At 39.4% G+C, this 24,904-nt stretch overlaps 1 protein-coding gene across 3 annotated transcripts; it reads right to left on the bottom strand.

The window, feature by feature from the left end:
* Positions 1-231: 231 nt before the first annotated feature.
* On the bottom strand, positions 232-18,999 carry LAPTM4A (lysosomal protein transmembrane 4 alpha). 3 transcript variants are annotated; one of them, XR_002481258.1, is made up of 7 exons: positions 18,733-18,999; positions 9,322-9,442; positions 5,273-5,349; positions 5,045-5,167; positions 2,450-2,549; positions 1,840-1,938; positions 232-857 (listed from the first exon to the last, which is right to left on the bottom strand). XR_002481258.1 is itself a non-coding variant. In XM_008072741.1 (7 exons), the coding sequence occupies exons 1-7, from the start codon at positions 18,841-18,843 to the stop codon at positions 783-785; spliced, it is 702 nt and encodes a 233-aa protein (XP_008070932.1). In that variant the 5' UTR covers positions 18,844-18,999; the 3' UTR covers positions 232-782. The 3 variants fall into 3 exon arrangements, 2 of the variants coding, with proteins under 2 accessions (XP_008070932.1, XP_021561957.1); XM_008072741.1 differs by having other exon boundaries at positions 2,454-2,549; XM_021706282.1 differs by having other exon boundaries at positions 2,454-2,549; positions 9,352-9,442; positions 18,733-18,959.
* Positions 19,000-24,904: the final 5,905 nt, after the last annotated feature.

Genomic DNA, 24,904 nt, shown 5'->3' with positions numbered 1-24,904 from the left:
TTTGATTTATTGTAGAGATGATGTCTCGCTGCCCAGGCGGGTCTCGAACCTGCGGGCTCAAGCAATCCACTCACCTCAATCTCCCAAAGGCATGGGATTACAGGCTGAGCCACGGAGCCCGGCTTAGTATTTTCAAAGTTCACAAAAAGCCTCGGCAGTCTGAATATATTATAATGGAAAATGTGAGGCTTTATCTACAAAAAAAGGTACATATCTAAAAAAAGACAACAGTAAGTATTTAAGAGATTTATTAAAGCATCTTATCACAAAGATGGAAACATATACAAATTAGAAACACACAACCATCATCCTCCACAGTCAAGTCAGAATGTCATGTTTTTCTGTTTCCATAGTTGAAAACTTCAGGTCTTATACCCAACTCATTCACCCTGAATAGTTAACTCATTCTTTCTGAAAATATCCAGGGCAACAAATAAAAAAATGCAAACTATTATATAAAGAAAGTGCAAAGTTAAAAAAGAAAAATATGTGAAGAATACCCCGTTCCCCATCCCACCCCCCGATTTAAAGGCAAACAATGGCACTTTGCTCTTGCTTAACCTAGATTGTCCTCAAAAACTATTAAAATGTAATAGACTTAACAAAAAAACAAGAAGACTTTTAATAAGTCAAAAAGCTCGTTAGTGTTTGAAAATGAACGCTTAAACAAAAGACAATGTATTTTATATCAAACAAGTTTGAAGAGCCCTGTATTGCAGCATTCTGTAAAATAAACAAGACCAAAAGCTGGTATAGGCTTTATTGTCAAAGGCAGAATTTCTTCAGGCAGGTAAGTAAGGAGGAGGTGGTTCTTTTTCAGGCATCTTCACGGCCATTTCATAGGTTGGCAAAACATACTAAAGAAAGAAAAAAATATACAGACTTTAAAGTCCTTTCTGGGATAATTCAGATTTTAGATTGTATGCCCTAAATAAGGTTACACAAACCTATAAAGAAAAGCTGAAGAAACCAGACTGTTAGCTAAAAAGTTCCTGAGTGTAAATGTCTGAAAACCTGGAACTTTACCAGGTGGGAGGGAGGGAGGCTGGCAGAATTCTGCTTCTGGACTGACCCTGCGGCTCCAAGGAGCATGTGCCTCTGCTCTCTCCTCATTCCACTGCAACTGACAAAATGCCAAAGCCAATGCCCAGAAGGGATGGGTGAGGATATGGGTTAAGGGAACCCCACCAAACCAAGCTATAAGAAGACTTCAATAATATTCTGGTTCCAAATTTCATCAGGATCTTTGTAGTCAATAAGATCATAAAAATTCTATCACGTCCTCTAGGGTAACAGGCACACCTATGCACTGAAGTGGAATTCTAATCTAAGTGACTCCAGCTGGCCCTATTATGGGTGACATATATTCCGTATGTTGAAACTCTGGGAAGGAAGTATAGCAGCAATCAGAGGCAGCCAAGAGTTAGCTCTCCCACCCCTAACAGACTCAAGGAAGCCACTGTACTCATCTCCCAGACAGGTCAGCTCCCCCTCTGGATCACATGGATGCTTCTGAAAACACAAGTTTCAATCAATGGTACTCCCCATCCTCAGAAGCCACAGAGGCTACTGTTTCTTGTCTTATTTTCCATGAACACAACCCTGGCGAGGACCACTAAGGAATAAAAATCACAGCTAAGCCAGGTGACACAAGCAGCAGAGAGTCTCTCCAGTCTCATGGACTCAGGATTCTAACGGGGAAAAGCTGAGTCCTGAAGATTTCAGCCATTCATGCCCCAAACCACAGTCATGGCACAAAAGGAAAGTGAGTTCCAGGTCCTTCTCTTCGAATAGTCAATAATGGCTAGTGACATTTTACTGGATTAAACTGTAGCTAACCTGAGGAGGTGCTTCAAAGGCAGGGTACACAGCAATCTCTGGAACGTTTCTGTTGTTGATGTATTTATAGCAGTTCCAAACACAGTTGATTAGATAAGCCTGAAAGAATAAAAACAGAATTTTCATCTGCTGGAAACTCAATTGACGACCTGCTCTAAACACAGACAACTTAATGATGCTTTCCCCACAACTCCTCTGTGGAAAAGGGAGCTGCCACCTGTCTGGATCCAGCACTGGTCAGGCTCTATCCCTACTTGCTCTCATTTAAATGTCACAAGTTTCATCACCAAAACATTTTAAAGAAAAACCGGAGTTGGGGATTCAATTCAGGTTGATCAAACCACTGCGCTGCTGAACAAGTTCTGGGTTTTCAAACCTTGGGAATCACACAAAGTTGTTCCTTTCTTGGGAAGGATCCTGACACTTCCAACCATTCCCTGGCAACATGACACAGGACATTCTCTACAAGCTATTTCTACTAGTGTACCAGAATAAACACTGTACCCATAAATCCTCAATCTGCTGTTACTTGTAGGCACATACAGCAAGTCCCAAGGGCTAGAGGGACAGTATCAGTCTCACTAGCCACCCCAAAGATTTAGTCAGCAACGTACCTTAAAAATGATGAATAAGACAAAGAACACGAGAACAATGAACAGGAGGCAGCTGGAGTCCAAAGCTAGGAGGTCATCTTTGTAGGGAAAATCAGGCTATTAAAAAAACACACATATACATTTACAATTCTGCAAATGACTTATACCTGGTGATAACCTAGAGAGTATTTTAAGGATACAAACAAAAGGCCCCAAAGTCATAAGTGATAGTCTAATAAAGATGTGTAAACAGAATTTAATTCAAAGTGTGTTTAGGCCTCATAACCATTAATGCATGCTAACAGTCACTTAAAATACACCTGTTTGAAAACTTATCATATTCCTAGGAGTCTAAATAGAGCTCATTTTCTCTTTACTATTTTCTGCCTTTCTGGCCTTTGGAAAAATACTGTCTCCTATATGGGACCCCAGATTTGTCCCTGGGTCACTGAGTCAATAAGTCAGAGGTGCTGACATCTAAGTTCCAAAGGTTAGTGCGACCTGCAGAAAACTATTTTTCTAAAAGTCAATTGTTGGTCTCAACTCTAATCAGAGAAAAAAGAAGGCATGTCACTGGTTATAAAGACAGGCAAGATTATGAGTTTTATTGCAAACATACTCAGTTCTACTGAGAAGGATCAGCTATATTAAATACTCATTCAGCCCTGACTATGTAAGAGACAATAAACCAAGTTCAGGAAGAAGCATTACAAAAGAAGAATTTAGAATAAAAAAGCTGGCCATAACCAGGCATGGTGGCTCATGCTTTTAATCCCACCATTTTGGCAGGGGATCACTTGAGTGTAAGACTAGCCTGGGCAACATAGTGAGACCCTGTCTCTTAAAAAAAAAAAAGCTGGAATTTCACAGCAACCTGGATGGAACTAGAGTCTATAATACTGAGTGACCTCTCACAGAAACAAAGATCTGAGTATCACATGTTCTCACTCATGTAGTGGACCTTGAACATCCAACGTAATACTATAAGAAAATGACTGACAGTGGTGGGAAACTATGGAGGGCGGGGAGAGGGGAAGGGAGATGGGATTAACGGTAGTAACTATCTGTCTGGGGATGGGGAAATACCTCTTATCAATAAGGGTGTCTGAACGAAGCATATTTGTATACCTAACCCTTAACTGTACCCCACAATATAATAAAAAATATTGATTATAAAAAAAAAAAGCTGGTTAGAAGAGGAAGTATCTTCCAATCTGATGAACTAAGTGAATAAAACAGAGGGAAGAGAAAACACCAGAGTCTGTAAAAATAATAATAAATTCATTTTGATGTTCTTTCCTATAAAGCTCATTTAAATTTTTTTTAGCTTATATGTGTTTTAACACAAAGGCCTAAATAGTTATATTTCCATTAAAAAAGCAGCACAAACCACCCCTAGCTAAGTACCTCCTTGGAAAGACTTTTTTTTTTTTTTGACTCTTTACCTGTAAAAAAAAGGATAAACATAGAAGGGACCACTCATGGGGGAATGCTGTCTTGCTGTGCTTGCTGAGCTATACTAAGGATTTTATCCAGAAGCAGGGAGGCACCACTTGTCATTTTTTTCAGCCACAGATGAGATGAGCAGAGAGAAGCACTTAAGAAGCTCCGCACCATGGCTGAGCAGGTCAACAGGCCGTGCTCCCCTGGCTACCTCTCTCCAGCCTTACTAGTCCTCCCTCTGTGTGGCCACCATGGCCATCTTTTAGTTCTGTCACGATACCATGCTCCTTCCTGTCTCAAGGTCTTTTTTTTACCCAAAACTTCTGTACTTTCTCTATTTTAATTCCTACTCAAACTCCTAAGCACAATTTCAATCTCACATCCCAGCCCAGGTCTACTACCCATGTGATATGTGCTCCCATAGTAGCCTACAATTGTATTTCAGTAACTGACAATTTTCTGATTCCTTCACTAGAAAGTAAGCACCACTGACATATCCCTATGACCTAGTATAGTGCCTTGTGCATAACAGCAACCAAGTTATTTGAATGAATGGAAAATAATTTGGTGGTGTGCAAAATGGACTAGGCAGGAAATCTAGAAGTATGGAAACAGGGAGAAAAGTTCTAAAAGACAGTATTCTGGAAATGAACTAAGGTTGTCCCAGTTTTCAACTATCTGGACCCCATACTTCCTTCCACACCACCTCCATGAAGCTCTCTTTGGCCACTTCAGTCTAAAGTGTTCTCTGCCCCCTCCATTATATGGCATCAATACAAGTTCCTTATTTACTGATACTGTGCAACAGCTCCAATTTATTATCACAGCCAACATCTTGATATATCTTGACCCCCCCCAAAATATATGGTTCGTTCCCTAAACTTCCTAGTTATCTTTACACCCACACATTCACGAATGGTGGGTAGCAGAAGGTTAAAGATATAGTAAGAACTCAAATATATGCTATGAAAGCCTATAAAGACAAAAAGCTAATAATTAAATGAGTACCAAATTATTATACCTTTGATATACTGAGAAATAAAAGCTGAACTACCAGTTTCACAACATCTCTCTTTAGGAATTTTTAATATTAAATTATTCAAATGTATGGTAAAAAATTATATTTATTTTAAGTGAGAAAAATAAGTTTGATTAGCATACACACTTACTAATTGATCCAGATATTCTTTGATTCTTGGCAAGTAAGTGAGAGAACTGATAGCAACCAGACAACTGAGAACGAAGTCAAAAAGCCGATAACAGAAGAATGGAATCAGCCAACCCACTTGATACTGTAGAAACAAATAACAATCACAACATTATATCACATATAAAAAATTACTAAGTACCGCTAAGTAAAGGTCAAGCTCTACAAGCTGAAAATATAGGATACTTACAGAAATTGCTCCATATACCAGCATTGAACTGATTATAAACATAAGGACAGAGACGGCAAAAAGAACACAGGCATTATCTAAGAAAACAAAAACAAAAATCAAATTACGCTACTTACACAACAAAAAGAAAAATCATGACAAAATAATGTTTCAAAGCTAGCTTAAAAATATTTAATCTTAGAAATTTTCAAAAGTGGCTATGAAAAGATCTAAGGTCAAGAGGGGGGAAAAATCTAAAATTCTGCATTAAGTAATGCACCTTGAGAAATTCACAGAGCACCATTTGTTAAATGGCTACAATAATTTACTGATATCGGTTTAGGATGGCACATGAACCACGTTCTCCGCCAGGGAAGCAGGTCCCTGTGCCCGTATGAGTCCAAGATGTGCAAACAGGTGATTATAATCCAATGTGTCAAGTGCTATAACAGAGGCAGAAGCAATTAACTTTGCCTGGAGAATCAGGAAAAAATAAAAGAAATGACACAAGTTGGGTCTTGTGAGATGCATAGGATTTAACTGGAAGGAAAGGCTGGCATTTGCTTAAAAGACAGAGAAACTCAGAACACACAGATGCTATCTCTTGCCTTAGATAAAACATAACCGAAATTCAAAGCTCTCCATTAATCCCTTCTTCCCCACCTCAATATCCCAAACGTTAAAACTCACTACTTCCTTCACGTTGCCTTCTCTACTACACACACTATTTTCTTCTCTGAACCTCAACTCTTTCTCAGGTTGTTCTAACTCTCCATTAGTCCATGTTCACTAAATTTTTCACATAATATCCTCATAATCTCAAACAGTACTGAACTACATTTGACTTACTGAGTGTCTTAGCACAGATCTACAGTTAATTCTGTGACTCTGGACAGATAGTAAGAAACTGAGGAAGGTCAGGCATGGTGGCTCATGCCTGTAATTTCAACATTTTGGGAAGCCAAGGCAGGACTGCTTGAGCCCAGGAGTACGAGACTAGCCTGAGCAACATAGCAAGACCTCACCTCTATTTATAAATGAATGAATGAATGAATAAATAAATGAAAATTAGCTGGGCATAGTGATGCACACCTGCAGTCCCAGATACTTGGGAGGCTGAAGCAGGAGGATCGCTTGAGCCCAGAAATTTGAGGCTGTGATGAGTCATGATTGTGCCACTACACTCCAGTCTGAGCAGACAAGACTCCAGCTCAAAAAAATAAATAATTGCTGAGGGCACTAATGATGATGAATGATTAGAATAATTCTGAGTAGTCATAGTATTGAATAATGTGTATGCATAATCTTTATCGCTGGACAGTACAAACATCATCAGTATTTGGCACTAAACTAAGAATAGCTCTCTTTATTTTTCTTAGAAGATACAGGACAGCTAAATATTAAGGATTTAAATAACTACCCCGCAGCATAAGCGACACCACTTAGAAGAATTCAGATATAAACAAAATATAAAATTAAATGGGATAGGTACTGTCAAACTTGAAAGTAAAATCTGTAAGTCAAATAATGAGCTGTCAAGAGTCTGTAATGGAAGACTGCATGCTTATTTTGATTTTTTTTTAAAGATGTGGGGTACAATTCGGGGTTAGGTACATAAGTAGTTATCATACAGGTGAAATTCAAGCCTCCTATTTTGATTTCTTAAAGTATAAAATAAAGTGAAGTTCAAGCTCCCACTGGAATAACAAACAGCAAAAGAGAAGGGGAAATCTGGTGACCCTGGAGTCAACAGACACTCCAGTATTTGTGAATCGATAAAGACAACAAAACACAAGGGCCAGATGTCTAGATAAATCTCAGGTTTCGGGCAACCCTCTTTCAGGTTCCCTACTACTTGGGAGTTTTTTTGTCAAGCTTAATAAACACTTGCTTTCTCAAAAAAAAAAAAAAAAAAAAGAAAGAAACCTCAGGTTTCCAGCACCACTACATTCAAGAACCTCATCCAGGGTCTCTCCCTGGTATTTCTGCATTCCCAAAGAGATGTAAATAAGATGCAATCGATACTGAAAAAGAGCTCGCACATGTAGCAGAAGTGTTTCCTATATACTGACTGCCATATCGGGTTTAGCTGATTAAAAATAACCAATCACAAACCTCATTATTTAAAATTGGTCATCAAGCCAATGATCAGAAATTAACTGGATCTGTGGGCGTCAAATTTTAACTTCCAAAGATATACAAACTGCCACATAACCAAGAACTACGTATTCTTACATTCTCTCAAGAATAAGGGCTTTGGTACAATTATAATCAGCATAAATATAATAATTACTACACCTGATTTTCTTTACAGCAGTTACAATACTCATGCAAAATACAGTAACTCCTCCTGACTCCATTCCTACAGCTGTAGCCACAGAAGTCAGTCTAACAGGCCTGCAAGAATTTCAATTGCCATAAATGCTTTTTCTACACCTCAATTTGCGGAGAAATATGACAAGGGAAAATACTGATGTTAGCAGGTTAATTAAAGTTTCGTATCCTGAAGCACAATTTGAAAATATCAAGTGACTAACAGTCATTAGAAAATGAAGATTTATTTACTGTTCCTTTCTGTTGTTGTTGTTTTTAAATTAAAAAAAAAAAAGACTACTCAGAAAAAAAATGCCAAAAGGGCTGTTTCTAATATGCTCTTGCTATTTCTCCTGTAACAGTTGACAACAAAATTTCATTTCCTTTTTTATTTTTCTGAAAACATTTTAAAAATACAATATGAACGAACGATTGTTAGTGTTTCCATAATACTATATATATGACAGCCACAAGATTCTACCTGGCTTCTAGAAACAAAAGTTAGCTATGCGGACAATTAATTATTTGAATTAACAACCAAATAAACACACATATATAAGTTAAACTTCATAAATGGATCAAAGAAGGCCACAAATGTAATGAAGCTTAGAACTTTACAATAAAAGCAAATAAATCTTAAAACATGATAACTAAGGTCCTATAATATAACATATGCATGTGAACAGGGACCATTTTCTGAAGTGAATTTTAAAATACACATGTAAAAACTGTTTGCATTGAAATGTCTGAGGCATAATTTTCTGTTCAAATATTAAATTTCTTACATAATATATAATAATTCAACATCTCAACAAACATTTTTCTGTACCTGTATTTTAGAGAAAGATAAATGATACCAATGTAAAGTCTCTCTCCATCTAGACAAATAAGTAGAATTGTGACTGAGTATATATTCAATAAATTTATATCTCATATTTTACAATGAGTGTCTATATGCTCCATGAGCAAATCTCTCATCCTAACACTTGTCAGTTGGCCCTCAAAGGTTTATAGTTCATTTTAATTTCCCTCTTCTCTCTCTCCCTAGTCCTGATAGAGTCAAGGTACACACTATACATTTCTCAAAATACCTAGTAGTCCATTACATTTTCTGGCTAGAAATGCTTTATTTTAATCCTGAGTATTTTTGAAAACCGCATCAAAATACTTTCCTCTCTCAACAGGAATTACTTAAATACAATTTTAACTTATGTTATCCTAATTATGTAGCTTACCTTTTGAAATGTAATTTGAGCATAATTTAATCAATCCTGCTCTAAATAACTATCAATAATATGTGCGTATATATATGCGTGTGTATAGAGAGAGAGAAAGATAAATGTGTATATATACATATAAAAGATAAATAGATATATATATAGTCACCTGCCACACAGTTTTGGTCAACAATGAACTGTATATAAGATACTGGTCCCATAAGATGATTAATACTGCATTTGCTGTAGCTTTTTTATGTTTAGATACACAAATACTTACCACTGTGTGCGAACGGCATACAATATTCAGCGCAGTAACCTGCTGTCAGGTTGTAGCCTAGGAGTAATAGGCCATACCACACAGCCTAGGTGTGTAGTAGGCTATACCACCTATGTTTGTGTAAATACATTCTAGGATGTTCATTCAACGACAAAATCAGCTAATGATGCATTTCTCAGATCATAACCCCATCATTAAGTGACATAGGACTTAATATATAAAAATTAGCAGGGGATTTTCTTTCCCAACTCAAAACATACCAGCCATTCTCTCAGATGAATAGTAATTACCAATGACTTCATATTGAATGTTGACAGTTGGCATTGAGTTTGGATGAGTCACCTCCACAGTTAGCAAAATTGCCATCAATAGGTTTACCACCTGTAAAAGACAACATTCCATCAATTACATTAATTACTATTGAAAAGCAGTCTGCAGCACAATCTTCAGATGTCTTCCCATATTTAAAATTGTCTTGTTTGAAGTAACAAAGATACAAATATACCTTTTACGATAATGTGCTACCCTCCTAAGTGCTTCTCTAATACCTGAGAGTAACCGCCAAATACTGTGTTTTCTAGAACAGACATTCAGGTCCTTAGATCATTCCCCTGACTAGCATGTTTTCTAGTTGCCTGTTTCCCTTTTGCTACCCTCTTTATACCTGCTCTAGTTTGATGGACATACTATTAAAATGAGGTAAGATCAGCCCAGTAAGAACACAACAGGATCTCAGTTCTCATATGCTAGTTTCAATTAATGCAACCTGAAATTGCACTGGCTTATGCGTTTTCTGAATGTCACATAAGATTACCTCCCTAAAACACCTGGTTCTATGCTACCATCTATGCCTGGACATTTGGACCCAGAGGTCCAAGTATAGGCCTTAATGTATTTGTAACTGAATTTCATCTTATTACATTCTTGCCTGTCAAGATTTTCTGGATCTAGATTTGACACAGGACAGATTTACTCTGTCTCTTTCAGCTTCCTGCATTTGAAAATATGATCAGTATGTAATCAATATCTCCATTTAAGTCACTAACAAAAAAACAACAGAGCTGAGGAGAAAACTGCCAAAGGCTGTCCCCTCCTATCAACAAGTAATTTTTCAAAAACATTCTTCAGTCAGTCCAGAAGAACATCTTGAGACTCTGTCAAACATCTTGCTAAGATTCCATCATAATATCTGGAAATTTTCCAAGTGTACCAGAGTTGTTAACTCATTTTAAAAGGACATTAGTGGCCCATGTAGGAGGATAGCTTAAGGTCAAGAGTTTTAAAACATCCTGGGCAACCTGGTGAATCTCTATAAGAACTTTTAAAGAATTAAAAGTGGGTGCAGTGGTACATGCCTGTAGTCCCAGCTACTTGGAAGGATCACTTGAGCCCAGGAATTTGAGGTTACAATAAGCTATGATTGTGCCACTGCACTCCAGCCTGGGCAAAAGAACAAGACCTTGTCGCAAAAACTAAATTAAATTAAATTTAAAAAGCCACAACAACAAAAACAAATACACAAACAAAAGGAAATTCATTATGTCTATAGTTGTTGACGAATCCTTGCAGTACCCCAAGAGACACTACTGCCTTTAGGTACTCAGACACAGTCCTAGTAATGATTCAATATAGAAATCTCACCTAGGACAGGAGTTAGGCTTCCCCATCTAAAGTTCACAGAATTTGCCCTCCTCCCCTTTGTGAAAACCTGAACATCTGATACTTTCAAAGACTATTAGATTCCTATTAACAGTGTATTAAACAAACTCTACTATGTACTTCTTTCCTATCCTACCCTGAACGATAAGTGACACACAGGCAATACCTTTTCTTCTCATCACCTGAAGTCATTTCACAAACATTCTCTAAATGAGCAGACCAAGTTTTATCTTTAGGTTGGGTGATCTAAACAATGTCACAGTAACAAATTCAGAATCAACCAATATTTATTAAGGATATATTATGACATGAATGCTTACATATATTGCTTCATTTATTACTCATAACCACCTGTGAAGTAAATATTACTAAAGCCCATTTGCAGATGGGGAAACTAAGGTTCAGTAAAGCTACATGACTTGTGTTAAGTCTGCTACACTGACCGGAGGGGGAGCCAGGATACAAAGGTGGTTTTTAAGACACCCTGCTTTTCAGCACTATTTGACCACTTACCATCACTCTTTAGTGACTGCTGTGTTGAGGTCTCTCCAAAAGAAACCTTTAGCTAAGGCTATAAATTGCTTATGCTTCACTTTCTAAATAAATATGTTCCGTAGCATGTCTTTCCTTGCATTGCTCCAAGACAAGGTTCTTTACCCTTCAAATCTTGACAGGTTTTACAGGAGATAATCATATTTACAAGGTGGTTCCCCAGTTGAAGGCTGATTTTTTATTGTCCACTTTTGTTGCAATGGGTTTGGCCAGTGAGTATGAGCCAGTACTATTAGGTGAGTTAATTACTGAACAATCAGCTATACCTACTGAAACATTATATGTCCTGTGTATGAAAATCAGTTTGAAATCAACTGAGCAAACTCTTCTTCGCTAAACACAATATAATCATAGTGAGAAAGCTCTCCATAGTACAGAAAAATGTTGTCAAGAAAAACATGCAAACTCAATTACCAAATGAAGGGAATTACATGCTAAAAATATAGGAGTTTAAATTTCTCTTCTTAAAATCTTTTATCACATGCAGGATTCATTTTGTTTGTTTATTTATTTTTAAGAGACAGAGTCTCACTCTATAGCCCAGGCTAGATTGCAGTAGAGCAATCAATCATAGCTCACTAAGCCTCAAAATCCTGTACCCACGAGATCCTCCTACCTAAGCCTCCTGAGTAGACAGATGCATATCACCATGTCTGGCTAATTTTTTATAATTTTGTGTAGCGATGGAGGTCTCACTATGTTGCCCAGGCTGGTCTCAAACTCCTAGCTCAAGTGATCCTTCTGCCTAAGCCTCCCAAAGTGCTGGATTACAAGTGTGAGCCACCACACCTGGCTTACATGTATGATTTGTAAAAATCTCTTTTCTTCGCTTCCATGAGTAAGTCACAGACACATTCACTATTATCTTCTTTTAGTATTAGTGACACTTCAAATTTCATTTCACTGTGGCTCATACTCTTGAATATTAAACAAAATAAATCATACACTTAATCAAAAGAAACAAGATATGGTAAAATGCATATCAGTGTCACTTCATTAAAAGCTCAGTTTTGGCTAGGTGCGGTGGCTCACGCCTATAATCCCAGCACTTTGGAAGGCCGAGGTGAGAGGATTGCCTGAGCCCTCGGGTTCAAGACTAGCCCAGGCAACTTGGCAAGACTTCATCTCTACAATAAACCAAGAAAAATTAGCCAGGCGTAATGGCACATGCCTGTAGTTACAGCTACTTGGAAGGCTAAGGCAGAAGGATCACCTGAGTCCAGCAGGTGGAGGCTGCAGTGGCCATGAGCAGCATGCCACTATACTCCAGCCTGGACGACAGAGCGAGACTCTAACGCAAAAAAAAAAAAAAAAAAACAAAAAAAACACAACTCAGTTTTACAATTTTCAACAGGGTAATTATATTCCATTCGGTCACTATATTTCATTAGAATCCCAACTTACATCTTAAAGTATCAGACTGGAAAACGTATCCCTGTGATCTTAAAAGATTCACCACTGCCGGGCTCGGTGGCTCAGCCTGTAATCCCGTGCTTTTGGGAGGCTGAGGTGAGTGGATTGCCTGAGCCTGCGGGTTCAAGACCTGCCTGGGCAGCGAGACCTCATCTCTACAATAAATCAAAAAATCAGCTGGGCGTGGTAGCGCATGCCTGTAATTCCAGCTACTTGGAAGACTGAGGCAGAAGGATCACTGGAGCCCAGCAGGTCCAGTCTGGGCAACACAGTGAGACTCCAACTCAAAAAAACAAACAAACAAAAAGATTCACCACTAAGCACCTATCCTGTGCTCATATACAAACCCTGGAAACTTTTTTTTGAGTCAGGATCTTCACTCTGTCACCCAGGCTGGAGTACAGTGGCGCAATCACGGCTCACCACAGCCTTGAACTCCTGAGCTCAGGCGATCCTTCCATCTTAGCCTCCTGGGTGGCTAGGACTACAAGTGTGCACCACCACTGCCCAGCTTTTTTTTTTTTTTTGTAGAGATGAGGTCTTGCTATGTTGCCGAGGCAATCCTCCCACCTCAGCCTACCAAAGTGCTGGGATTACAGGCGTAAACCACCATGCCAAGACACTGGCTACTAACTTCTGATTACGTGTGACATTTCTACTAAGTTCCACGTTTAATTTCTCAAACAAAACACAAAATTAATTATACAGTAGTCTTGCAACATAAACTTTCTCTGAGCTGGGCAACATAGCGAGAACCCATCTCCTTAAAAAAGATTAAATGATTAACTTCTAAACCTGGTAGTAAGAACAGGGACAGAATGCAGCAAACATGTTAACAGCACAGGCAATGAACATACCACTCAATGTGGTATAAATGTACTATAAATTTAATCAGTCAATTCATGTGATATGCATTGTTTTTGATCATATAAGTAGACAAAAAATGTTAGATTTTACTTGTTACAAAGAGCAGCATCAAATCCACGGAAGCACTCAGCCACCTCAGGAGAGTAGTTCTTCTGTTTCCTCATTTCACTGTCACATCTATCCCAGAAGGGAACTTTTAAAAAGTCATTCTGACAGGGCATGGTGGCTATCCTAGCACTTTGGAAAGCCAAGGTGAGAGGATTGCCTGAGCCCGGGGATTTGAGACCAGCCAGGGCAATTTGGTGAGAGCTCTTCTCTACAACAAACCACAAAAACTAGCTGGGTGTGGTGGCCAGCTACTTGGAAGGCTGAGGCAGAAGGATCGCCTGGGCCCAGCAGGTCAAGGCTGAGGTGGCCGTGAGCGTGCCACTGCACTCAAACTTGGGCAACAGAGTGAGACTCTAACTCAAAAAAAGAAAGAAAGAAAGAAAGAAAAGTCATTCTTCTTCAGTTTTCCCATACCATATTTTGACCAGACCCAGTATCTGCTGAGACCATAATTCAAAGTGCTTGGTTCAGGGTATTCTGATACAGGTTTCACATGCAGAGAAAGCACACACAGGGAGTCAGTCTACAAAACCAAAGAACTGCCACCTGATCAAGATCAAAGTTGACAATCTTTAAAAACAAATTTAATGTATATATAAGGTATTTTTGTTGTTTACTGTTATATGCAGTTACAACTGAGTATACTTACTATTTTCTGGAGGAGACAATTCATTCAACAAATGTCTAATGAACACCTCAAATGATTCAATTAATAAGTTAGCCACTACACACATTTTATAAAGTAAGGAATCACCCTCCTCCTTCTAGGAGGAAATTTTGTTGTGGAAACATAAGAAAAAAGATGATCATACTAATGTGTAAGAAGTACCATTTAATAAGTACATACAAGAGGTATGTAGAAACTTTCCCAGATGCACAGTGAGGAAAACAGATCTCTCTGAAAAGGAAGTAAGGAAAGCTTCACCATGAAAACACGTGAGCTAGCCATTAAGAAATTATATGGAGCTGGGCACGCTGGCTCAAGTCTGTAATCACAGCACTTTGGGAGGTGGAGGCTGAGAGGATTGCCTGAGCCCAGGGTTCTAGACCAGCCTGGGCAACTCGGCGAGACCTCGTCTCTACAATAAATAAAAAAATTAGCTGGGCGTGGTGGCATGCGCCTATACTTGGAAGGCTAAGGCAGAAGGATCACCTGAGCCCAACAGGTTGAGGCCACAGTGGCCGTGAGCATGCCACTACACTCCAGACTGGGCGACAGTGAGACTCTGACTCAAAAATAGATAAACAAAAGAAATTATTTGGGCTCACGCCTGTAATGCCAGCACTTTTGGAAGGCTAAGGCGGGAGGATCACTTGAGCCCAGGAGTTGAAGGCTGCAATGAGCCATGATTGTGCCACCCCAGCCTGGGCTGCAGAGCAAGACCTTGTCTCAATAAATAAAGTTATCTGGAATTGGCAAAATGTTAATGGCTGAAACAGGGTAGTGAGTACATGGGAGATTTTCAGAATATTTCACTACTTTTGAATGTCTGAGCGATTTCTTAACAAAATGTTTAGAAAGTGACTTGGAGGAGAACAACATTTCAGGAAGAAGGAACAGCATATGCAAAGGCACAGAAGCAAAGAGGTGTAAAACAATGGATTTGAGGAAAAAAACTATCTTTGAAAGTAAACAAGCTGTACTTACTTAAAGAAGTCAGGATGAGAGCTAGAAAGGAATAGTGTTTGAGGAAACCTGCCTTCACTTCTCTCCCAGTTTCCTAGCTTTAGACTGGTTATGGTTGAGACATGAAAAATTAGCCATATAGTAAATCTTTCTAAGACCTGAAATTATTACAAATACTCAAAATACATCCTTGTTACATACCATTGACTACAATGAAGTCTACCTCCTGAAGCAGATGTTTAAGTCCATTTTCAATCATTCAATAAGTATCTGAGCTTTTACTGCATAAGAAATGTGTTTGAAATCTGGCTTCAAAATGCTTCAATAAATGATAGAGAAAAAAATTTCAAGAATGCAAGAATTTAAACTTGTGCTTGTCCTGAAATTTCTTATTATTTAACCAGGTATTAAACCAGGAATGCTTCTTTCAAATCTAAATACCAAAGGCTAACACTTCAGAGTCAATCCTCTGATGCATCTAATAACTGGTTCTGGCTTTCTCCATTGTCCCACAGCACAACTAAATAAACAGTTAAAACTTTAGTACACAGTGTTACAATTACCTTAACACTAAACCAGTAGAAGCCATGGCTGGAAAGCAACCACACTGTATCAGATAGTCACTGATATGTGTGGGCCCAGCAGAGGGAGAGCTGCACCCTCAAGTTCCACGGCACAGGGAGCATCTTAGAAGTCTGGCCCAAGTAATCTAGAGGGAATCATAAATATTCTCCCACGCAGATTGGGAAGTATTGCCTTACCTGGAATCGAGGAAAAAAGTACCTGACAAGGTAGTCAGGGAGCAAAGTGACATTCTACCTCACTCACCTCTATACTATTTCTCTTAGTAAAGAAGCTTCTGGCAATAAAAGGCACTATTTGGACAAGTTGTCTTTGTTTGGAGGTATCATACTATATTTTGGTCTAAGTGGTCTTGTTTTCTAAGTGTTACATGTTTCCTCAACTAGGCAGAAGTTGTGTCTTTGTACTGCTATGGCTCTGGGGCTTTTGAAAGTCACAAACAATACAGTGACAAACAAAACCAATGGGCTTTTTCCAGTACTTAATCTGATTAGAATATGATATTACCCATTACCTTCCCTTTCTCCTTTGTCACAGTACCTAAATTTTACTTTTCATTTCTGTGCTCCAGTTCTTTGTCATACCATAAACATCTTAAAGACAGATGTCACGTTAAGACAAGAAACATTTGATTACACCATGTGGCAGATAATAGGAATACAAAAGACAAGTAACATATGGTCTCTGTGACTTATTTCTTTTGCATGTCCACAAAGTCTTTTTACATTATGGATGATCAGTAAATCTCTTAATTAAGACAGATCAATGGATTTAAGCACTCTACAGTAAAATATTCTACACTAACCTGAAACATCCACATATAGTAAGGACAGTTATGACATCTTTTTAAAATTGTGAGACTAAAGCACAGACTTTAGAGACATGTGAACTATTTTCACATCATGTGCTTCAAGTAGGGAACAGATATAAACTCCTAACTTCCCATTTTGTAAGAATGCCCTTGCTGTAGTTTTTCTGTCTGCATTTTGAGTTTTCTGTTTATAATTCCCACTTTATCTTGCTATTGTTTTTATTTCTGTGCAAAGCCCACAGCATCAAACATCTGCCTGGGAAAGACTGGAAAGAAACACAGTCAATTACATTTTGGGTGGTTGAAATAATAGTGGTGTTTTCTTCCTCAGGAATTGAAATCCTTTGTTCTATGAATGGAAGGAAGGATCTAAGAAGAAACAGAAGACTAATATGCAGGAAGAGAGCCCAGCTGATTGACTCTCTTTTTGCAGTTAAGTAGGAGGGAAGGTCATCTACTGGGAGTTAGGGTAAAAAGCTTGAGAACCCTCCAGATTTAAATTATTCATTTAGGGGAATGGAAAGCAGAGTTAAGGACAAACAAAAGAAATTAGATGCAGCCTTAGCAAAATGGAAAATAAAAGGAAGTTAGAAATATAATGCAGCTGACTGTCATTAACTATACGATGTTCAGTATTTAAAGCCAGTTAAAATATAGAACGAAAGGAAGTCTCTTAGAGAAAATGTGATATAATTATACCATAAGATGATATTTCTGAATTTAAAAGTATAGGAAACACTAAAATAAACTCAGGACAAGCAAGTAAGCCTATATATTTAGGCTTTGTTGTTTTTTAAATGTACATTAAAGAAGCAAAACTGTAAAAAAAAACAACAGGGTAAGTCAGGAATAATGTGGAGGTCAGGTTGTCCTGGGGGTGCTATCAACAATATGTGCCTCCTTGGAGAGGATTCTTATCTGGTGATTGTCCAAATGGTTACTAATGGTTTCAAGACATGGTGTGAAGGAACAAGAACAGAGAAAAGCAGAAAGAGCTCTGAGCTAAATCTCTTGCCACTTTTGCAGTCACTTTATCAGAAGCTGCACTGTATCGCCAATATCTCCCCCTGCCTCCCCACACACAATCACAAAATCATTAGAGGAAGTGGCCAAGTCGACAATGTATGAAGTTTGTCACTGCTTCACTAAAGTCATTATAACCTAAAACTACTTCAGCTGAATCACATATTAAAAATCACAAATGTGCTTCTATGTGTACGGGTACTGGACATGATGGTTGGGAAAAAAAATGAAATCACAAAAGTATTACTAGTTAACTGCCAATCAACCACACTGTCAGCTTGGTAATGACAGACTCACATAGATCTTGGAACCCAAGAAATGCCAGCATTTGTGGCCAGAAGAGAGTAGGCTCTCAAGAACGCCTCAAAAAAACAGAACGGGTCTGTTATGAAAAGCATCTAAAGGACAGGGAGGGAGGGGTTGCACCAGGAAAAAAAGATGATCAGGTGTAAACCCTAAGCTCGCAATAGAGGCCTCAGTGCCTACACCACAAACACGCTGTAACAAAAACAAGGCCAAGGAAACACAGACGACTGGGTCACAGCTGGGATGTTTCGTTTTCCCCATCAGGCAGGACGATGTCGAAACTAGACTGCATTTATCAAGATCCGCTCCCAATAGTTTTGTTAGGGGGGAAAAAATCCAGGGAGCACTGGGTGGGAGGAAGCGGAGGGTGGCTTTCAGATCGAGGAAATACAAAAAGAGCAGAAACCAGGGAGGTAATCCCCAGAACTTTCCACCGAATGCTAGCGCCTCACCTCTCCCAAGCCCGCTTTTCTCCTCAAATTTTTGCGGAAGAACTATCTCCCCATTCTTGCCCACCGCCCCTACTCCGCTCCCCGCACAAGTCTCCTTCCCCCAAGACCCCGGACTCCGTTCAGAGTCAGAGCGCCCTAAAGAGAAGCGCCCCTCCACATCCCCGCCCCGCCCAACACTCGGCTTTCAGTCCCGCTCCCTCGGGCTAACCCGACTTCCCGCACATGCGCACTGGCCCACTCCACCGCCCTCCACCCCTCCGCCCGCCCTTACCATGTACCAGGTCCCCAGGATGATTGTCCCGGTGCGGACATGGCAACAGCCACAGCACCGAGTGCTGTAGAACCGGTCGCTGCGGCTCCGCTTGAAAGTCATGGACACCATCGGGAATGTCGCGAGCCTCGTTGTTGGACAGGCCCCTGACAAACGCCTTCCGCGCAGCACACTCAAACAGCTCTATCACCGTATCCAAAAGCAAATGACGCGTCTTCCAGCCCGCCCCCTGCCCGGGACCCTCCTAGTTCCTTCGCTCTCGCGCGACTTCGGCTTACTCTAGATGGACCTGGTTCCTGATTGGGAAAACTTGGAGATTGACAAGATCTCACGCCCAATCAGAACTGCAGCTCGCCTCAGCGCTAATCGGTCTCCGTCTGTTACGGGAGGACGAGGGCCGTTCTTGGGCCTGGAATAATTCGGGATGGGGGTAACCCCGTAATTCACCATCCCCGAGATGAGACCGGCAAGAAAAGAGGCATTTAATGGGAAAAAGGAGAAGGGAGATAAAGTAGATGGGAGAACGCAAGCATAAGGGGCTTTTCTGAACTATGTCTTTGCCACGTACGGGCTGCTCACGTGATGTCTATTCACAGCTCGATTATTGGGCTGGCCAAGGGTGGAGCCTGTGGGGGAGAGGGCGGTGCCTGCGGGGAAGGGGCGGAGCTAAGCCCCTCTGGCATGGTCCACGCCCCTGTGGCGGAAATTGGTGACTCCCTGGAGGGATAAGGGATTAGCTCTCCACTCTCCGTTCTGAAGCCTCCTTGTTGGAAGCAAAGAAATACCGTCTAACTCTGCCTAAGGCAAAAGGATTCAGAAAAAAGAAAATTCTTAGCCTGCGGGTTCGAGAACCGCCTAGGCAGCGAGACCTCATCTCTACAATAAATCAAAAAATCAGCCGGGCGTGGTAGCGCATTCCTGTAATTCCGGCTACTTGGAAGGCTGGGGAGGAAGGATCGCCGGAGCCCAGCAGGTCGAGGCTGCGGTGGCCGGAAGCGGCCACTGCCCTCCAGTCTGGGCGACGGAGTGAGACTCCAACTCAAAAAGAAAAAAGAACATAAGATAAAATGGAAGAACTGCTTAGCTGCTGGGTTTTTACAGATAATAAGAGTGATTGTTTTGTAGGGGAAAATTGTGAAACACGTTAACATGGACCAAAAGATTAAAGGGTGTCTTCAACCAAAACCAGTCGTAGACAGCAACACTCTTTCTGGTATTCTGATGCTATGGGGGACTCTTCACCTTTCTTATCTATTGTTTAAAATTGTGTTTAAATTCAGGGAGATACATGTTTTGGTTTGTTACACGTATATTGCACATTACTGAGGTTTGGACATAAATCGTTCTACCAAAAAGATAATCTGCATTCATATGTTTATCCCAGCATTATCCACCTTTGTGCTGCTTTGTACAACTCTTAAGACTAGTCCACTGGACTTCCTAGTGAATCTTACCTTTCCATGGAAAAAACCTTTTTAAATCGATTTGTAAATACAGTCCCTATTCCTGATCCAACCATATAGGTGGGTGTTTTGATTTTTCCTTAGAACCGTTTCTGACAGCTTACTGGTTTCCTCATTAATGGGCAAATCATCTTTGACGTGTTCATTCTGTATTTGATAAGACTTGTGACTTCACCTTTTAAAACTATACATACATTGTTTAATGCTTTGGTAAATTATTTTAAAGACTATAGGGCTTCCCTTTTGCCAAGTATATTTTAGGCAGAGATCACAGTGAATTCAGAGTAAAGGTTATTTCATTGGCATGACTTCAGTGAGCACTGCCTGAAATTATATATTGATTTGTTGATTATCTCCTAATAAAATGTAAATTCTGGGAGAGCAGAGACTTGTTTTCCTTGTTTACGTGACACTGAAGAAATAGGCCATAGACCCCACTTGAAAACTGTCTGGGAGATAGTAGTTAAACCAAGCCACACTAAAGGATGGGGTGTGGCAATGTCCCTTATAATGAATTATGACATTTCTCACTTATACGGGGAGTAGACTGTGCTAACCACTCTCCCCCAACAATTACATAGCCCTTGTTGTGCTCTACACACTAATACAATCACTTTATTTTGAATCATTTCATACTTAACAACTCTATGAGGGTGGTACTTTGTATATTGTGTAACTCCATGGAGGAGTTGAAGTACATGTCCAAGATTATGAGGTCATCAGTGACATCTCAGAACTGACATTAAAACCTACTGTGCCTGTGGTTTCCAAACTTTGCTGCACATTGGAATAACCAGTGATGCCTGGTTACTACCCCAGACATTCTGATTTCATTGGTGTGGGTGAGACCTGAGGATTGGAATTTTTAAAAGCTTACTGGTGATTCTAATGTGCAACACTGTTACTATGTCTTGACATAAAACGTGGCGTCAAAAACAAATACAATACAATGTAAAAGAATAAAAAGATAAGAGGGAGGAAATTATTTGATTTCTCTAAAAACCTAAATGAATTGGAAATCAGATACATGTAACATGGCATCAGATCAGCTCTTTAGGTCTGCTTTCCTTGTACTGGGACTACCCCAGGCAAGGGACCAGAGATGTGCAAATCACTGGAGAGCACATATAACAGGATTACAGGGAGAAAATGATTATGGAATTTTGTCGGATAATTTTTATCTAATACACGGACCAAATTTTTGGAGAAAATTGTAAAGTACTATTAGCGAAACATCCTGTCATTTGGGGAAATGGGGGAAGGAAGGTAATTCTTTTTAGGAGAAAATAGCTTAGAAATTTTCATAACAAAAGAAATTAGAGTTTGAAGATCTTCAGCTAACATAGTTTAACCTAGTTTTCTCTTTTAAATAAATAATGTATTTGCTTGCATTACTTAAGCTTATTTTTATGGAGAATCTATTATATTCCATGTGATGAGGATATTAGAATGAACAAGACAGATACTGTACCTTTTTCTTGGAATTTTTATAATCTAGAAGGGAAAATGTCAGTGAGCATTTTCAGTCTTCATCCCATCCCTGATAGTACTTACATGTTGACTATTCCTCAGAGCTAGAGATTCTTTCTTGGCTTCCAACTAACCACCCATTCTTTTTTTCCATATACTTCTCTAGCAGCTTCTTATTTTGCTTTGCAGTTCTGTCCTCTGCTATCCATCTTTTAAACATTGGTGTTTCCCAGGGCTCTGGGAGTCAGGCTCTTTCTTTTCTCATTTTGTCTTCTCCCAACTGTCATTTACTTACAAGATGATTCCCCCATACACATCACCAGCTCAGATCTCACTCCTGAGCTTCAATTCCATAGTAAGCCTTTCAACAGCACTTAGCATATAATAAGAACTCAGTAAATATTAGCTACAATTTATTTGTATAAGTGGTATGAGCAGGGCTCTCACTAATTTTTCATATAAACTGTTTAAATTATACCGATGTCCTGAAAAACATTCCTTAAATCTGGGCCAGCCATAGTGGCTCACGCCTGTAATCTCAGCACTTTGGGAGGTCGAGGTGGGAGGATTGCTTGAGCCTAGGAGTCTGAGAACAGCCTTGGCAGCACAGCAAGACCCTGTCTCTACGAAAAATCAAAAAATTAACTAGGTGCAATAGTGCATCCCTGTAATCCTAGCCACTCTGGAGGCTGAGGCAGAAGGATCACTGAGTCCAGGAAGTTGAGGCTGCATTGAACTGTGCTCTCGACACTGCATTCCAGCCTCGGTGACAGAGTGAGAACCCCCAACTCAAACACACACACACACACACACACACACAAATTTATTAAATCTACTTGGCTTAGTCCATTTTTGTTGCCATAATGGAATACCTGAAGTTGAATAACTTACAAAGGAAAAGAGGTCTATTTGGCTCACAGTTCTGCAGACTGCACAAGAAGCATGGCACTAGCATCTGCTCTTGGTAAGAGTTTCAGGTTGCTTCCACCCATGGCAGAGAGCAAAGGGGAGCCAGTGTGTGCAGAGATCACACAACAAGAGTGGCAGAGAGGTTCCAGGCTCTTTTTAAGAAGTAGCTCTTGCAGAAACTAATAGAGAACTTAATACTGGGAGCACCATACCATTCATGAGGGATCCACTCCCATGACCCAAACACTTGTTAGGCCCTACCTCCAACATTGGGGATCAAAGTCTCAGCATAAGGTTTGGGGGACAAACATTCAAGCTATAGCATTACTCTAATCTTTCCTACAGATTTTTATAAACCTATGTCTACCTCATTCCGACTCCCTCCCAAACTGATATTGTTTCATTACATGCTATTTTAACTTTGACCTTCAATACCATAATTTACGGTTAAAATGTGCTCTTGTATATCATCCTTTTTTAAAACCAAATTTCATTACAGCACTCTTGGAGGAGATACTTTTTTAAAACTGCTACCAAGAAAAATCCAACTGCCACACTGCCAAAGAACACATTTATGGCAATTGAGTGGATCTGTAATACAATGTATTCATGACTTCTAAGAAATGAAAGAATCTGTGAAAAATCAATTCAAAGCCCTATTAGATTCCTCATTATACTGTCTCATCAGTTGGGAGGCATCTGGAAAATACTGACAGAATATTTGAATAGTCTGCTTCTCTCACCATCCCCACCTCCACCTCCCCATGCACTAGGCAAAAATTATTTGGATTGAAAAAATGTTCCTTAACAAAATAGAACCCAGCTGCATTCTTTAATGTTTGATTTAAATATTTTTAAAAGATTTCCATTTCAGTTCTTTTGCTCAAAAAACATCCATAATCATCCCTTCAAATGGTCCTTTCCTGTAAATTCTTGATGTCATGCAGATTTTTTAAAAGTCCACCTTGACTTTTAAACTGCTTCATGGTTTTCTTGAAATGTTTGCCTTTTAATCACACAGGTTGGCAGCCTCAAGGCAACTCAATGTTAGACACATGACTGGATTTCATAAATCATAATCATCTTTATAGAAATAATGTAGCTGCCTGCCTAAAGCCTGTGTTTCAATAAAATTGTTATTTTCTTGTAAGTTAGTATGGATAGTACTTAATGAGTTTATTATTACCTGTAAGAAGTTTAACAGAGAAAAGTCTTGAACTTAGAATCCTGCTCAGTGGAGAAGTTTATTAGTAGAAGTCAGTAGAACATTAAACTATATTATAAATAAATGTGCTCCCTCCTCCCTCCCACCCAAAAATTGAGCTTTAGAGTAAAAAACAGGTCACATTAGAGTAAAAAACAGAGCACAGTGGCTCACATTATAATCCCAGCACTTTGGGAGGCCAAGGCGGGAGGATTGCTTGAGCTCAAGAGTTCAAGACCAGTCTGAGCAACATAGCAAGATCTTGGCTCTACAAAATATCAAAAAATTAGCTGGGTGCAGTGGCATGTATACATAGTTCCAGCCACTTGGGAGGCTGAGACAGAAGGATCACCTGAGCCCAGGAGGTTGAGGCTGTGGCAATCCATGACTGTGCCACTGCACTCCAGCCTGGGCAACAGAATGAGACTCTCGACTCAAAAAAAAAAAAAAAATTAGAATAAGGAACAGTACTTAAAAAATGAATAAGTTAAGGGCAAACAATAGTGAAAAGTAGTCCATTGCAAATTGAATGATACCTTTACTATCTAAATATATCATTGAAATTCATAAGAAAAATATCAAAGCAGAAATAGATAAATGAGCAGAATGTAAACTAACAATGCACAATCAGGAACAAAATTTTCTAAGAAACATAGAAGAAAATGATAAAGAAATAAAATTAAATAGAAATGACAGATGGCTTCTCTCCTTTTATTACATAAATGTAACTTTAAAAAGAAATGATAATATCCTGTTCTGGAGAGGATATCATGAAACGGATATCCTACAAGATTGTAAACTGGCAAAACCATTTTGAAGGATTATTTGATAGTATGAATTCACATTCTCTAGCCAGTACAGGCTGAGTATTCATTATCCAGAAATCCAAAATGTAACATGCACCAAAATTAAGCCAGGCATGGTGGCTCATGTCTGTTATCCCACCACTTTGGGAGACTGAGACAGGAGGATCACTTGAGCCCAGGAGTTGGAGGCTGCAGTGAGCTATAATGGCACTATGGCACTCCAGCCTGGGCAACACAGCAAGAATAGCTAACCCAGATAAACAAAAGCTCTTTGGTGTCTGCTTATATTTTAGAGTATAAGAAGATTTTAGACCAAAAAG

This window comes from Carlito syrichta, unplaced genomic scaffold, assembly GCF_000164805.1.
Source record: "Carlito syrichta isolate Samal-C Ts95f unplaced genomic scaffold, Tarsius_syrichta-2.0.1 Scaffold315402, whole genome shotgun sequence".
Classification (NCBI taxonomy): Eukaryota; Metazoa; Chordata; class Mammalia; order Primates; family Tarsiidae; genus Carlito; species Carlito syrichta.
Note: the sequence above shows the minus strand (reverse complement) of the source record. Positions and strands in the feature narration are given on the sequence as shown.